This window comes from Arachis ipaensis, chromosome B07, assembly GCF_000816755.2.
Source record: "Arachis ipaensis cultivar K30076 chromosome B07, Araip1.1, whole genome shotgun sequence".
Lineage (NCBI taxonomy): Eukaryota > Viridiplantae > Streptophyta > Magnoliopsida > Fabales > Fabaceae > Arachis > Arachis ipaensis.
Genome location: NC_029791.2, coordinates 6,504,531 through 6,521,132, shown reverse-complemented (window position 1 = coordinate 6,521,132; position 16,602 = coordinate 6,504,531). Strand labels below are relative to the sequence as shown.

Genomic DNA, 16,602 nt, shown 5'->3' with positions numbered 1-16,602 from the left:
ACAAAGAATTATGACCTAAGAATTCTATTGGCATCAAGTTTCATAATATTCAATCTCTCTTCAAGAAAGTACTCCATTTTGGAAGGAGAATATACTAACCAAGCACGTCATATGAAATTCACCAAAGTAAGTTGATCAATCAATGTTTAACCATAAATGCAGGTAATCTCAAGTTGACCTGAATATAGAATGTGAAAAAACAACCTACAATCTTTGGATGATAACTGAATTGGCTATACCAGCTTGCTCTATAGTCTGGTCCATTTCAGTGAGTTGTTTGGGAGGGAAACCCATTGTCTGCAGTTGGTAACTTATTGCTCCACCGGGTCTTGATGCATCAATGAATGCTCGGACATCTCTGATAGTGTGGTGGTGATTGAAACGAGAAACCATGCGTGTACCATCAGCTAACCTTAACTGGATTGATGTTACTGGCTGTGACTCATCTATGACTAAACCCATTGTTGGCACTGGAGCTGCTACGCGAGATTCACCAGCTGCTTCACCACTGGAGGAGCTGCTACCTAAAGTTCTTCCAACACCACGGAAAGGGAGATGACGTGGCTTTGCTGGTTCCTGTAGATAATTTGCAAAAAAGAAAAAGGAAATGTAAATAACAAATAGATATACAGATAACTATAGATAACAAATCTACATGAGCTGAGATAAGAAGAGCATACAGGGTAGTTTTCATCCTTCCTTGTGAGGCTGACATGGACAGCAGTTCTTCGGTCTGCTGGTTCAAGCTCCTTGGGACACTCGGATCTCTTTATGCTCTGTTCGAGGAATAAATGATGATAAGAATATAATAATTCAAATGGAAANCAATGAATTAAAGTATGAAGTATGCGAATATATGGCTTATCTAGAACTTTTTGAATCAAACACCATGGCAGTTAGATTACCTCCAGAAATGCTGCGTTCTGTGGATCATCAAAACTCCGTAAAGGACCATCACCGACAGAGAACCCATTCCTCCAGAAAGTGACTGCATGTGTAATAGGCTCTGATGGTAGAGGAGCAGATGGCACAGTCTCTCCAGTAAGCAATCTTCCTGTGCCAGTAAAACTCCTTGACCTTGATGTATTTTCAGAAGGTGGATCAACAGCTGACTGTCTCGCTTGATCAAAAATATCATCCACATCGGTACCTTTGGTAGGATCTTGGACAAGCATGCTACTATAACCATGAAAACAATATGTCACTCACTTTCAGCTCCACATACATGATTGTTTTTAAAATTCTTTTTAGTGATATGGGTGCCAAAAACAGCAATCTCCTCTTAAATAATAACAAATACCATTAACTGTGCATGCAATTGGTCAAGGCCAAAAAGAATTGTTAATAAGTAATATCAGAGAAAGTTCACAGAATGAAGGCAAAGGAGATAATCATCCAACCCGAAAAGAGACATTCAAGATCTAATTAAACACATAACAAAATTAGAAGACAAGCAAAAAGAACTAAGTCAAAAAAGAGATTTCAAAACAGCAAAATTAGTTCAAATTCAGTGTCAAATATATGTCAAATTGATCAAATAAGAATAAACACATACAGTAATGCATTAATGCCTACAATTAATATTTTGAGTAAACCAGCATTTTGGCCACCCAAAGTTTCGGTTTTCAACAAAATTGCCCCCCAAAAGAAAGAAATAACATCATGCCCCCCAAAGACTAGCACTCTCCAACAAAATGCACCAACAGTTGCTAATCTTTGACTTGCCACATAGGCAAAATGGTGCATCAATGGAGGTTGCAAATTTCAGCGACATACTCACAATGAAAGAGAACCCGACTAATACAACAGCACCTCGTAACTCACGTTGCACAAAGTAATCAAAGGTGTTGAACTTAGATATACACACAAAGAGCAAAATTCTTGGCACAGTGTGCTAACTAACTAAGCCAGCTATAGCAGATGCAAACAAATCCAATTCTTGATTGAATCCTAAATCCTAAATCCTAAATAAAAAAATATTGCGGATTTCCATTGACTACGTGAGACCAAAGCAACGAATATACAAAACCCTAGAAACAAGAGAATCATGGATTGCTAATTACCTCTTCTGACCGCCAGCGTAGAAGTACTGACCCTCATCAGAATCATCATCGTCGTCGTCTTCGTCCCCTTGATCGGTAGAAGAGCGTTTGAGATCACGGAGCGTGCGGATTCCGCCACGTTGGCTTCCTGAGGACTTAGCGGCGGGTTCCTTACCGCTGGCCCGTCTCGATCGGAGCTCGTAGGGAGCGCGTGAGGGAGTAGGAGAAGCAGAGCGGGAGCGAGAGGGAGAAGGCGAGAAGTCAGGGGAGTGAGACTCGGAAGCAGGAGAAGGAGATTCGGAAAGGGCGTTGGGATTCGCAACGGCGTCGTTTGGAGGAGAAATGTTAGCGGCGACAGTTGCAGTGGCAGGAGCAGCGGCAGCGGCGTTGTTGTTGTTGTTGGCATCGTTGTCGAGGAAAGTGGTGAGGGCGGCGTCGAGGTCGTAGTTGTGGGATTCGAGGAAGAAAAGCGCTTCTTGCTTGGTGGCGGAGGTGACCTCGCAGAAGGAGTCGACTAGGGCGGCGGTGGCGTCGGGATTATCGGGATTCGTCGTTTCCATTGCAAGATTGGGATCGCAGTTTCTGTTTCTGTTTCTGTTTCGGTTTGTTGAGTTGATGAGCCACGCAACCAGGACCAGCTGCTACTACTAGTCTACTACTCTCTTTTAGATGAAGTGTGATTTGCGTATGAAACAATGTGGGTCCCGCATCCATTTCATTTTAGTCATCACCAGTTTGGATGTTAAGTGAGGAAATTGCAGGTTAGATAATACATCACAAATTAACGTGTTAATGCAATAATGCTATAGCCTATAAGTATAAGCTAAGCCGTGTCATATTAGTATTGTTAGTGGAAACTCATGTGCAGTCGAATTCACGTAAAATTGATAGTTGAGAGTCATTAGATAAAAAATTAGTCAAATCAGTCAAACTATCTAACGATTCTCAACTATCAACTTTACATGAAATCAACTGCACCTGAGTTTCCAATGTACTAATACACTCACATATTGAATATATTGGTCTCAGCTAATTATTAAATCTTAAATTCTAAATTTTAAAATATTTGTAAGACAAATATCATTAATTTATTACCACATTAAACAAAGATCTTGCGTGCATGTCATATTAATATTTAACATATTACCTAACCACTTCTTTAAGCAAATGATTTAGATAGAATTTTGAATTTGTTGATTGGATAGAACTTTTTGGATGTTATAAATAGTAATTAAAAAATAGTTACTTTTATGTTCAGTGGATTATAAATTGAGTTTGTGATAATTTATTATGAGTTTTAATTTATGATGAATATATTGGGGTATAATTCTGAAGTTAACATGTTGTGTATGTGTATTTGACTATTTGGTTATAGATATAGATAAAGGATTTTACATTAATACATACAACTTCTTATTATTTGTGATTATTTAGGAGTCTCTGTTTGTTCATCAATCTTTGTAAACTGATACAGTATATGAATAAATCATAAAATCCAATAGCTTGTAACAATTTATATGCAAATTTAAGGATATTCGTTTATTCATAATCCTTTTTAAGGCGTTAAACTTAGTGAAAATATCCTATTATGATTTATGTACAAATTCGGCATATTTACTCCTCGTAAATCTTTTTACCTGTATAACAAATTCACAAAAAGTCAACAATCTACCACCATATCAAAAAAATTTAATAACTGAACAAAGTATAATGAAAATTTTGTTGAGGACAATTGGGTAGAGTACTATTTTTTTATTATTTTAATTAAGAATCCCTACAATATAGTGCACTATCTGACATGAGTAAGAAAATTCATGTCATATATGTATTTACATTGTTTAAAGACCATTAAATAATTAGTCTCCAGAGCTCCATCTCTCCAACTGATTTGAATATTCTGATTTAGAAGAAATCTGTAGCAAATACAACAGGCACTACTAAGTCATAAGGAGTACAGAAACCAAGTCCATTGAAGTGTCTACCAAAACATAATGAACCTTACCTTCAAACTTGAGGCCAACTTTGTGCACAATCATCAACCATGAAACAGGAAGTAGCATTAACATTGGCACATGGCACACAGCATTGTCATTCATGTGTATCAAAGAGGAGTAATGTATAGGAATGACTTCATAACTATTTGATTGTTGCAGATGCTGAAGCAGTTGCAGCCTCTATTATTAAGGAAACCGGTTGGCGAGCTTGGAGGCAAGCACCTATCTCAAATGGATGCAACTCGGAACCGTCAAAAATAATATTAACGCCGGGGAGGGTTGCTTCTTTGCTATCATTTTCTTCTAGTTCAGTATTAGTTGTATCTGTATGCTGCATTTCTGCAATAGTTCTTGTGGAAGTTTCATAAGCAGGAGCTAATGCATATGATCTGCATGCACCATTCAACACATGTGAGTTGATTATGAAATCAAAATTATGAAATTAACTATGGTTCTATCTAAGAAGTAAGTTATGCATTAACAAAATGTTCAGTAGCAAACCTGATGTTACTTCCATCGAAGCACAATACTCCAGTTTGGAAGCGTTGTCGATTAGCAAGTTTAACCCTTTGTTGTGGAGTTGATGTCCCTGAAATGGGAGAAGCAGCATCCCTAAATGAATTCCATCTTCCGCTAGCATAGTTTGTTATTGGTCCAGAGAAGTCCCTGGGTTGCTCTTTATGGTAAAGAAGCTTTGCGGCTGAACCGGTTGATTGATAGTCGGCACAAACGTCGCGTAACTTTTTCCTTAAGCTTACCATTGCATCATGGTGTTCACTAAATGAGTCACACTGAAGCAATCCCGATGAAGCTATCCTTTTGCATATGTTACTGCACAATTTTGGACTAAATAGCGGGATCCCAAATTCCACACTTAATGGAACCCAATCATATGTGCCAGAAGAGAGTTTATTTGATTCTCGTCCACTAAATAATCTCAACAGGCGAATGTAACCAACTGACGACAGTTCTGCCGTTTTTGCCAACTCAGTTAAGAGAGGTTTCAACTTAGAATTTTCTTCTTCAGACAGTCCTAACTCTTTTCCTATGGAGGCAACAGTCCCATCTGAGTTCTTTAAGGGCAAAGGAATATCCAAAGTAATTACATTTCCGGATTTACTAAGATCAGCCCTACTGAGAGGAAGCACCAACACAGCCGAATATCTAAGAAGCGAATTTAAACAATGTAGGAGTATACTACCCTTTACTAAATTCCCTTCAACTTTCTTTCCTAACCCTCCTATTGCTGAACCATCCCAAGACCATATAAGGGCTTTCTCACAACCAGCCAATGGAGCAGGAAGTAGGCTCAGACACTGTCCTTTCATCAGAACAACTGATAAAGGACCACGGGCTATAGTTGAGTATAATACCAATTTCATCCATGGAGTCATAGAAGAATAGGCAGGAGGACCAAAATGAATTGGACCTGTGGGTTTAGGAAGAATTGATGAACTGGGAAGAGGCACTATGGACACAACTATATCATAATCATGAATAAATAGACGATTAAGAGTTGCTGGTGCAAGAGAAGCCAAACTTTCAGAGCGGAGGATATCTACACGATATTTCTTTCTCTTTTTTAGCTTTTCTATTCCAAGTATTAATGGATTCTCAAGAACCGGGATATGTGTGTCTGACTTACTAGCTTTATGAATGTGACTACTGTCATCTTCCGATGGACTATAATGGGTTTCATCCTTCATACTACTAGGAACAGGTTCAGAGGAAATAGAAGTCCCCTCATGCTCTTCTGAATCTAATAAATTATCATTGTTTATATCAGCCTCTGAAATACGAGAGTTTTCTGACTTTCCTGCAGAAGATACTGCTGTGATCACAGAACTTGACTCATCATTACTTGAAGTAACCATACTCATGTTACCAATTCCTTCAACCTCTTTAGCTTCATCATTGCTTGAAGTAACCATATTCATATTACCAATTCCTTCCTCTTCTTCCGCTTCATCATTGCTTGAAGTAACTTCCCTTGTCTTACCAATTCCTTCCTCTTCTTCAGCTTCATCATTGCTGGAAGTAACTTCCCTCGTCTTACCAATTCCTTCCTCCTCTTCAGCTTCATCATTGCTTGAAGTAACTGCATTTGTCTTACCAATTCCTTCCTCCTCTTTAGCTTTATAATTGCTTGAAGTAACCATTCCTTCCTCCTCTTTAGCTTTATCATTGCCTGAAGTAACCACACTCGTCTTACCATTTCCTTCCTCCTCTTTAGCTTCATCATTGCTTGAAGTAACCACACTCGTCTTACCAATTCCTTCCTCCTCTTTAGCTTCATCATTGCTTGAAGTAACCACACTCGTCTTATCAATTTCTTCCTCCTCTTTAGCTACGGTAGTTAGTACTCCCCCTGATTGTAGACATTCTAATACACAACGCAGACTAGATGCATGATCTGCGAATTCCTGTAGTTCTCCCTCAAATGTTACACCCTCTATAGTACTAAGATCCTTGCAAAGATCATCAATGCTGGCATGACCCAACTTCCCCGCTTCATATAGTGTTACTGCATGAGATTTCAGACCTGAAAAGTTCGACAGAAAGTGTGCTTTCCATTAATGGATGAACTTAGTAACGAATAGCAAGAGAAAAGAAAAATAGATGATGTAAGTTGGCACCATAAGCAGCAAGAGGATCATCATTTTCCTTAAGAAGCAAAAGCCGAAAATGGGGGGAGATTATGAAGTAACAACATAATGCTGTAGTTGATAATCAAATTTTCCTCTCCCAAAAGTGGTTACATGATTGCTTTTCTCTCTCATTAAACAACACATTATCAAATAAGAAAACAGCACCACGAGTTTTTACTGAATTCTTTCGATAACCTTGTAAAACTGGTGATCAACTCTATTTTTGAAAGGTCGACTTCATTGCTTATCATACCCTGGAAATCAATTATACACAAAACCAGATTGCTGCCAAACTGTTCAATTCTCTAGCAAAACAAACATTTACAAATGTTGGTACTTGGAAACTTAAAGGAGCATTGTTTTTCAATTGTACTGGAAATTATTGAGACTAAAGGACAAAGTTCAATTGTAGGACTAGGAAATTTATACATGAGATATAACAAATATTGGTAGCTTAGTCATCCACTCAATCACTTAAAAAAAATCATGAGGAACCTTAGTTTGGGTTATAACAAAATTTTCTATAACAGCAGCTAACTTCGAGTCCATACTTGAAAAACAAATTCAGAAAAAATAAATTATAGCAAACAAATTTTATGCTTCGGGATGGGAGAGTGAAGGTATAAACCTGGTGAAACAGAACCCATCATAAGATATGAAGTAATATTGGCATCAACCATGAAAGCAACACGAGTATAAGAAGAACGATGGCCATGGTTCTTTGAACGTGGAGTATCCCCTTGAATGGATTCACCATCAACAAGCTGATTCTCTGAACCCAAACAAGCACTAAAGGCATCTTCGTCACCACTTACACTCTTAGGAGAACCAGGTATACTTGTATCTAGAACAACAGGTTGAGGATCCATTGCTTTTGTTGCCCATCCCAATCTACACATAAAAGCAGCAGCTGCCTGCAGATGTGACAAATCAGCCTGTAGCGTTGTTGCCAACTCACTAACAGTTGCATTTTCATTTGAAACAACAAAAACTGCATACACCAAACTGAGAGAAAAGGTTTAGCATTAGATTCGAATTATATGCAAACAAAAAACTTAAACAAAATTTTAAAGAAATTCATAAAATAACTGCTTTACTCTTCAATAGGATCTTCAAAAGACTGCTCCCTGTTAGAGACAAAACCTTCAAGCCTGGAAACTAAACCACCATAAATATAAATATTACTGAAGTCATTTAGAGAAACATATACATTGAAAATAGTGTTTTTAAAGTCATACATGCACTTAGGATCTTCCTTACAATTTGTGTATTATGTTTCTACTACCCAATTAATTATAAAACAATGCATATTCAAACCCAGTATATATATTCTTCGAGCCTAATATTTTTAAATATTACTAGTCATGTGTCCAAGCAACAAAGCCTAAGCATGATCCCGGTACAATCTTATGCTAAATTATGGGTAGAAAAATGTAATTCCTTCAAAAAGGAACTGGTATATATTTAGAAGTACACCATTATCAACATGCTTGAACATTAACAAAATAAAAGGTGAAATCATTGAAAGATTAAGTTACAAAAATAAGTAAACCTCATTTGCATCAACCTACACCTTTTTTCTGAAAAAACAAAAGTTTTCTTTAAAATTCCAATCAAAATGCACATCGAACATACCTTTGAGTCGGTCATCAGGATAGACAGGAATGTCAAAGTAGACCAGTCCTCGTTTGCTAAGAGCCCTTACAACAGCAGCATCAAACATGACAAATGAATTTGCCTCTTCCTTGCAGACTTTGTCTATTGTGGCCATTTCATCTTCGGAGAGTTTCTATTAAAGTAAAAGAAAAAAGGAACATGATAGTTTCTCTCATTGTCAAAATAACACTTTGCGTTTGTTTCCGAGAACAGGACAGGACAAGACACTGAGAACAGGACAGGACAAGACACTGATGGACAGAAACACAAAATTTTGTGTTCTTGTATTCTGTTTGGTGAAAAATTAGAACAAATTATGAAAATCCAATTTATTCTCATTTTTTTTCATTCAAAAAATTTGAGATGAAAAATATAATAATAAAAAATATAATTATAAAAAATTAACAAAAATAATGAAAGAAAAAATAAAAAATAAGTTGTATCCCTTGTTAGTGTCTCCGTGTCCTTCCTGTTAGGATGGACACAAAATACACTAATTCAGTGTCTCTGGACACATTGTCTCTGTCCATGTCTCCTCTGCCAAACACAATTTTGTGTCTCTGTGTCCCTGTTTCAGTGTCCTGTCTCTGTAAACAAACGCAACCTATATGAACGCTATTATAAGTTCCTTTGTTTCAAAAGGTTGACAAGTAGTCCCCACCTTAAATTCATCTAATGTAAAGTTGACAAGGCAAACTCCCCACCATGGTTCAATTGGAAAATCCACAGGTTGAGTAGGCAAATGTTCTCTTGCTATTGACTTGTTTATTTTCCACATGATTTTCTGGATACTCCAAAAGATAAAACGATGGGTGAGACAGTACTGATAAACGTTGCCAGCCTGCCTTTAAGCATAACGGCATGTCAAAATATAGTTGAGAATTTTATCAAATCCAAATCATTATTCGGACAAGGGGCATAAAGTCCATGGACTAACAAAATTCAAATTTATGAGGGAAAATTGAAAGTCATCCAAAAATAAATACATATAGACAAGATTGTTCATCACAATTGCTATGAGTCTAGGCAAAGGCATAAAACTGCTGATATCAAAGAAATTGCCTTTATTCTTCAAGGATTTAAAATTATTTTCCATTATAATTTGCAATTCTCTTTCGACTACCTCCCTCATTACACATATATCCTATTCTGTAAAAGGGATGTTACATACATGATATAATATGCAGGGAAATAAAAGCTAAAGGATAGTTTTTCTATGAAGCATATAATGCCACCAAATCTAACATATAGGCGAATCTTTGAAGTACCTTAGATCTGCACTTGTTCATTATATCAATAAATTCATTTCTCCCAATTCCTGTAAGTCTTAAAGCATCCGCGGCACTAAAATTTGGGATGCTGTCATAAGGTTGCTCTACATAAAAAGAAAAAACAAAACATTTGGAAGCCAGCTTTTATTCAAACAAACCTTTACAATTTCACATATCTATCTTCAAGCAGAATATCAAACAAGTGAAGAGGAAGACAATAAAAGTACATATAATATTATGAACTCAATAATAAGTTATAAATTGATTAAGTTCCTATAAATGATGTAATATATTATAACAACTAGAAACAATATCAAACAAGAAGTTATATTTTCCACATCTTATTGTCTATGGTAACAATGTAAAACCAAAAGGTCTAGTGGCAAAAGCAAATGCCACAAAAGTATCTAGTAATAGTGGTGATAGCATTTTTCTTCCCTACTTGAAAGAAAAAATCAAGAAGAAAAAATGTCTTGATTTCATACTATATACAGCAAAAATTAAGCATGAACATCATGGAGAATATTCATATGCGATTGAAACAAGCAAGTAACAAGTACCATTTTTCATTACTTCAAAAAGCATATCACAGTAATATCTGAAAGCTGATACTCTCATTACACGACACACGTACTCTGACAAGTGATATGGAAATAGCTGCAAGTGGCATATTAGAAACAAATGTATTAGCCCAAAAATGAAATGTTTTTAAATAAAAAGACAACATAATATGATTAAATTATTGATCAAAACCCAGACCCTTAAATTAAAGCATAAGAAAGATCTGTGTTAATTGCAATATAGTATTTTAAATTTTTGAGGAATTAAACTTAAATTTTCTTCCTAAAATACATAATCATCAAAATTGATTTCTCCAAATGCATAAAAGAACATATGCATATATTTAACAATTGATATACAATTCAAATTGGAGTAACAGACATTAGAAGACCACATACAGCAAGATGCTTTCGCAAGTACGGTATCATTTCGTCATAATATTCATTTTCTTTACTGACTTTCCGGGCATAACAACTACTCCATTGAAGTCTCTTCTTTATGCAGTGCTGAACTACCCTGAATGAAATTTCCATGGCAAGCACAAGAGAAGGCAACATTATGATTATATATATACAAGAAAAACAATAATGATAGTTGACGGATGAGCCCTAAAATTAGAGTGAAGTATCACAATCATGAAAATCTAATTGAAAAACTCGCAAACAAGAATTATCTATCAAACTCAAAAGTTGCTTTTTCTTTGAGTATATTGTGATTTGATTATTAAGTTAAGGCACAATAACTTTAGGAAAACAACTAATTTATATTAGGAATTGAGAAAAGACTTATGAAAGCGTTAAAAAGAGTTCTCCATCCCCTTTGAACACAAGAATATGAGTGCAACACAGCAAAATGCTATCTCAAATTTATGAGGCTTTAAATTATGAGTACTTAGGCCCTAGCTCAGTTTTGCTCAATTTCGTAATGACTCATTGAGAATCAGCATTCACCAGTAAAGATTTGTCAAACAATTGCCATTTCAGCTGAGATAACTAAATCGTTAAAATATAAATTATAGCCCCTAAAAAAAAAAAATTTAAGCAATACTATACTACTAGTCCACTACAGAAGACACATGCAGGAACAAAGGTATATTTCCTCTTCCTAACCTTTTGTGCCATTCATCTTTGGAAGACACAGTTGCTTGCAGCCTTTTGGGAAGATTCTCATATGTGCATTCTTCCTTGACTGCTCTGTCCACCAGCAGTTCCTCAACTGTCACCTCAGCACGCCGCATTTTCCCAGTACCCCCATTAATCAACAACAATTCCACCATTTCTATCACAAAAAAAATAATTAAAAAAATACAAAGCTCACGTTCACCAATAATCCAAATACCCTCTCAACAAAAGAAAATCATCTCATGAAACATCATGTCACTAGCATGAGACTCATTTCAAAAGAGAGGAAGGGCCCACCAATTATTCATACAGGATTGCAACAGAATTGGAATAATGTAACTGAAGTTCATGACAGAAATTATAGCAGCAGACAATGAAATTACAGGAGCTGAGACAACCTTTGAAAGTTACATCACAAACTCATACAGCATTGTTAGAAAATTCTTAATCACAGTAATCAACATACCTCCAGCCATAGCCTTGTTTAATTGAGAATCCTTGATTCAATTTGGAATTTTTCAATTCTTGAACCACCAACCGAGATGGAACCAGAGTGTTTTTGATGATCAGAATTGGGAACCAAAAGATGACTTTATATATGTTCTCACCATCAGAGAACAAACTGTCTCAATAACCGCCAATGCAGTTGGTCACAAGACAGTTACGCGGTAATTAACAACACACTCAGACTAATTTCCGGTGTAACATATTGGACGACATTTTTTAGAATACAAAATTCTAACAAGCATTACACACTTTCCTACCTCACCATGGGACTATGGTTTGATTCCTCACTTCTTGGTTTTTCATATCATTAAATCTGAACTTATATTGCTTATCTTTTGGTCCCAACTCCCCCTTTCGTCTCTTCCTGTGATCATCCCTGCTTATACTTGATTCTTTTCTTTTGGTGGAACAATAAGTAGATAGTCCTATTCGAGAAAACGAGATCTCAGACACAACAAAGTCCTCCCCAGTATCAATTACTCAATTTCCATGACTTGAACCCAATACAATCGATTAAGTGAAGAAGCTAAGCATCTGCCACTTCAGCTGACTATACATTGGTATATATATCTATATATACCCAATGAAACCTAGTTTTCTAACAATTTTCTCGTCCAAATGTCTATTAATTTGATTTCAACGCCTTTGTCTACGATAACATGACACTCACGTAATCGTGATTCTTGATCATGGCATGATCCTAACATAACGTTTAAAGCTTGGGCTACAAGACATGTGTGCATGCACCACAAAATCCCAAAACAAAAACAAAAAGAAAACTTCTTCGTTTAAAAAAACATGCGATCATACAGAACAGCAACAGATGACGATAAACAGAATCAAATTGAAACTCGAAAATTGAATCGATTAAGGTGTGATCCAAATAGAACAGTGACAGAGAAATGGTGAGAAAAACGAGGGAGAATGTGGGAATGGAACCTGAAGGTTATTATGTTGGGTGAGAGTGATGGATTGAGCTCCATGGTTTTGGAATCAAATCTCAATCTGCAGTTACACTTCGTTTTTGATATGCGAAAGAGAGAGAGATCTGAGAGAACCTGCGTTGTCGAAAGCTATTCGCTTTTTCTGCATGTAAAAATTATTTTGTGAAAAAAATTTAATTTAGTTTAATACTTTTGGCTAAATTAATTATTAACTTCTAACTAACCTCTTTATAGTTTTAGCATTTTCTAAATAAGTTTCTATAATTGAACCAAAAACAAATAAAATAGGAAGTGATTAAGTGAATACAATTTGGCATCCTAAAAAATTAATAAATGGTTTGAAAATTAAAAATAACTTTACTATTTTTTTTTAATTAGTATTACGAGTTGAGTCGAGTGAAGCCAAATTCAAGTTCGACTCACGAAAACTGAATTCAACTTATTAATAATTGAGCCTATTTATAAAGTTTAAAGGGTTAATACTCAAATTCGTTCCCGAAAGATCACTAGTCCTCAAATGATTTTTTTAGTCATATTAGACCCTAAAAGATAAAATGTAAGTCAAATTAGTTCTTCCGTCAGTTGGATGATGACGTGTCACGTTAAGTACCACGTTTAACAAGATAATTGGTTGACGTGTCAGGTTAGTGACACGTGGCACGTCACGTGACAGGTCAAATTTGTGGAATCACTTTTTGAATCTTAATATTCTAATTTAATTTTTTAAATATTTCATTTAAAACACAAGAAATTTTATTTTAATATGAAACATATCTAGCTATTTATATAATGTACTAGTGCGGAATAGCTTGTGTTATGCATAGGTATAATATTTCTTATTTCATTTTATCTCATTGATTTGGGAAATTAAAAGCAAAATTATATAATCTATCTCAAACATATGAAACACACAAAAAATTATTATGATCTTTGCACGTATTACGCTTAAGAAGCAATTCGTTTAGCATAATAATAATAATAATAATAATAATAATTAAGTCACAAATTTTTAATATTTTGTAAAGTTTGGAATGGAAGCAAAATTTGTGGATCTTCTTGAATTTTGACTCTACATATCACTACCATTACATCCTATATGTAAATAATACCGTAATGAAAAAAAATGTAGTAGAAAAAAATAGTGGTATAACTTTGTTTAGGTTAACATACATAAATTTTGATTTTGAACATATAACTTTGTTTAAGTTAACAAATACATATATTTTAATTTTGAGTATATATATATATATATTCCATCAAAATGTAATAATGTGATAAAAAGGTTTTAGAATAGAAAAGAATAAGAGAGATTTTGAGAAGAATTAAAGGAGAGAAATAATTTTATTGAAAAAATTTTTAAGAAGAAAAGATACAATTACTTATTTTTTGTTTGTCAATTATATTTCTATTAAAATTAGTAGTATAAAAAAATATTTTTCAAATTTAATATTATGAAGAAAAAAATAAAAAAAATTATATAAAGACTAGTTTGATTAATTTTTAAAATTTTAGAGATGAAAATGACTTACGTCTGGACTTTCAGGACTATTTTGATTATAAAAAACTTTCATACATGTCAAGTGACACGTGTCATTGGCCTGCCATGTGGCGTACCACGTGTCACTAACCTGACACATCAACCAATCATCTTGTGACACGTGGCACTTAATGTGACACGTAGCATTTAACGTGACACGTCATTGTAACACCCTACCACTCAGAGCTTTACGCTTAAGTCGTAAAACAGAGGTGGTGTGGTATTACGATCTCTAAAATAAAATGTATATATATAATAGCAGAAGAATTATAATATGCTATATGCTATGAAGAATAGAGGAAATAGAAATTTTACCAATGATACTTCCTTCCCGCATAATCGTTTAATATTAGTATCATCAATTCTCACTGGAATTACTCGAAGTGTTAGATCTTCTCTTACTTGGGCTGGTTCCGATTCTAGAACATGACTTGCGTCAGGAGTATACTTCTGAAGCTGTGACACATGAAACACATCGTGCAAATTCGAAAAATACGGCGGTAAGGCAATTCTATAAGCCACTAGTCCAATTCTCTTCAAGATCTCAAACGGTCCAATATAACGGGGATTTAGTTTCTTAGTCTTAAAAGCTCTTCCCACTCCAATGGTTGGTGTAACTTTCAGAAAGACATGTTCTCCTTCTTTGAACTCCAAAGGCTTTCGCCTCTGAACAGCATAGCTCTTTTGGCGGCTTTGGGCTATAAGCATTCGACTACGAATTTTCTTTATCTGTTCAGTCGTTTTCAGCTATCATCTCAGGCCCTAATAAACTCCTTTCTCTAATTTCATACCAACATAATGGAGATTGACATTTCTTGCCATACAGAGCCTCATATGGAGCCATTCTGATGCTCGCATGATAGCTATTATTATAATAAAATTCTATCAATGGCATATACCGATCCTAGCTCGCTGGCTGGTCCAAAATACAAGCCCTTAGCATATCCTCCAAGGTCTGAATAGTTCTATCTGACTGACCCTCTGTCTGAGGGTGATACACAGTACTCAAGCTTAACTGAGTCCCAAATGCATGCTGAAAAGCTCCCCAGAACCTTGATGTAAAACGAGGATCCCTGTCAGATATAATGGTAGAAGGCACGCCATGTAACCTGACAATCTCTTTGATATACATTTGAGCCAATTCCTCCATTGTGCAACTTATTCGGATAGGAAGAAGGTGAGCTGATTTCGTCAATCGATCCACAACCACCCAAATAGCATCACAACCAGATCGGGTTCTAGGCAAACCTATCACAAAATCCATTGCGATACTCTCTCATTTCTATTGTAGAATCTCTAAAGGCTGAAGGGTCCCTGATGGTCTCTGATGCTCAATCTTAACCTTCTGACATGTTAAACATTTAGATACGTGCAATGCCACATCATTCTTCATACCTGGCCACCAGAACATCGCTTTCAGATCCTGATACATTTTAGTACTCCCTGGATGAATTGAGAATCCGCTCTTATGAGCTTCCTTCAAGATTCTCTGTCGCAGGTCTCCAATATCTGGCACAACAATTCGGTTATTGAACTTCCACAAACCATCCTGTCCTTCTGACACTTTCCAAAATCATAATCTTTCAGAAGCTCCATCCACCTCCTCTGACACATATTCAACTCTTCCTGCTCAAAAAGATACTTCAAACTCTTATGGTCTGAGAAAACATGAAACTTAACACCATAGAGGTAGTGCCTCCAGATCTTTAAAGCAAACACAATAGCAGCAAGTTTTAAATCATGTGTCGAATAGTTCATCTCATACGGCTTTAATTGCCGTGAGGCGTGTGCTACAACATTCTGGTGCTGCATCAGAACGCACCCCAAGCCCTTCAGCGATGCATCACAGTACACTTCAAACGGCTCACTTGGTTCAGACAATACTAACACGAGTGCAGTAGTCAATCTGTGCTTTAATGCTCAAAAACTCTCTTCACACTCTGGGTCCAAATAAAAAGCGTATCCTTCCTAGTCAACTTAGTTAAAGGTAAGGCGAGCTATGAAAGTTCCTTAATGAATTTCCGATACTATCCCGCCAAACTTAGAAAACTTCTAATCTCTATTACTGAAGTTAATCACTCCCATTTCATCACTGCTTCTACCTTAGCAGGATCCATGGCTATTCCCTGCTTACTCACCACGTGACCGAGAAACTTTACCTCACTCTTCCAAAACTCGCATTTAAATAACTTAGCATATAACTTCCTATCTCTCATAATTTGCAGCACAGTTCATAAGTGATTAGCATGTTCCTCCTCAAACTTAGAATAAACAAGAATATCACCAATGAAGACAATAACAAACTTGTCCAGATACGGTCG

The 16,602-nt window shown here is 35.8% G+C and overlaps 3 protein-coding genes across 6 annotated transcripts; all 3 read right to left on the bottom strand.

Annotated features, from left to right (window-relative positions):
* On the bottom strand, positions 2-2,784 carry LOC107609424 (plant UBX domain-containing protein 4). 2 transcript variants are annotated; one of them, XM_016311402.2, is made up of 4 exons: positions 2,064-2,784; positions 906-1,176; positions 681-776; positions 2-576 (listed from the first exon to the last, which is right to left on the bottom strand). In XM_016311402.2, exons 1-4 carry the CDS (start codon positions 2,600-2,602, stop codon positions 205-207), a joined length of 1,278 nt encoding a protein of 425 aa, XP_016166888.1. In that variant the 5' UTR covers positions 2,603-2,784; the 3' UTR covers positions 2-204. The 2 variants fall into 2 exon arrangements, with proteins under 2 accessions (XP_016166888.1, XP_016166887.1); XM_016311401.2 differs by having other exon boundaries at positions 906-1,179; positions 2,064-2,777.
* Positions 3,736-12,917, bottom strand: LOC107608314 (protein FAM91A1-like). Of its 3 annotated transcripts, none has more exons than XM_021107166.1 (12): positions 11,760-12,917; positions 11,282-11,450; positions 10,571-10,688; positions 10,172-10,268; positions 9,609-9,715; positions 9,002-9,124; positions 8,320-8,473; positions 7,782-7,842; positions 7,313-7,689; positions 4,538-6,578; positions 4,045-4,425; positions 3,736-3,955 (listed from the first exon to the last, which is right to left on the bottom strand). In XM_021107166.1, exons 1-11 carry the CDS (start codon positions 11,767-11,769, stop codon positions 4,179-4,181), a joined length of 3,504 nt encoding a protein of 1,167 aa, XP_020962825.1. In that variant the 5' UTR covers positions 11,770-12,917; the 3' UTR covers positions 3,736-3,955; positions 4,045-4,178. The 3 variants fall into 3 exon arrangements, with proteins under 3 accessions (XP_020962825.1, XP_020962826.1, XP_020962827.1); XM_021107167.1 differs by having other exon boundaries at positions 12,740-12,917; XM_021107168.1 differs by lacking the exons at positions 10,172-10,268; positions 10,571-10,688; positions 11,282-11,450; positions 11,760-12,917 and having other exon boundaries at positions 3,737-3,955; positions 9,002-9,131; positions 9,609-9,702.
* On the bottom strand, positions 12,812-14,989 carry LOC110264966. Its single transcript, XM_021107657.1, has 2 exons — positions 14,597-14,989; positions 12,812-12,886 (listed from the first exon to the last, which is right to left on the bottom strand). The coding sequence occupies exons 1-2, from the start codon at positions 14,987-14,989 to the stop codon at positions 12,812-12,814; spliced, it is 468 nt and encodes a 155-aa protein (XP_020963316.1).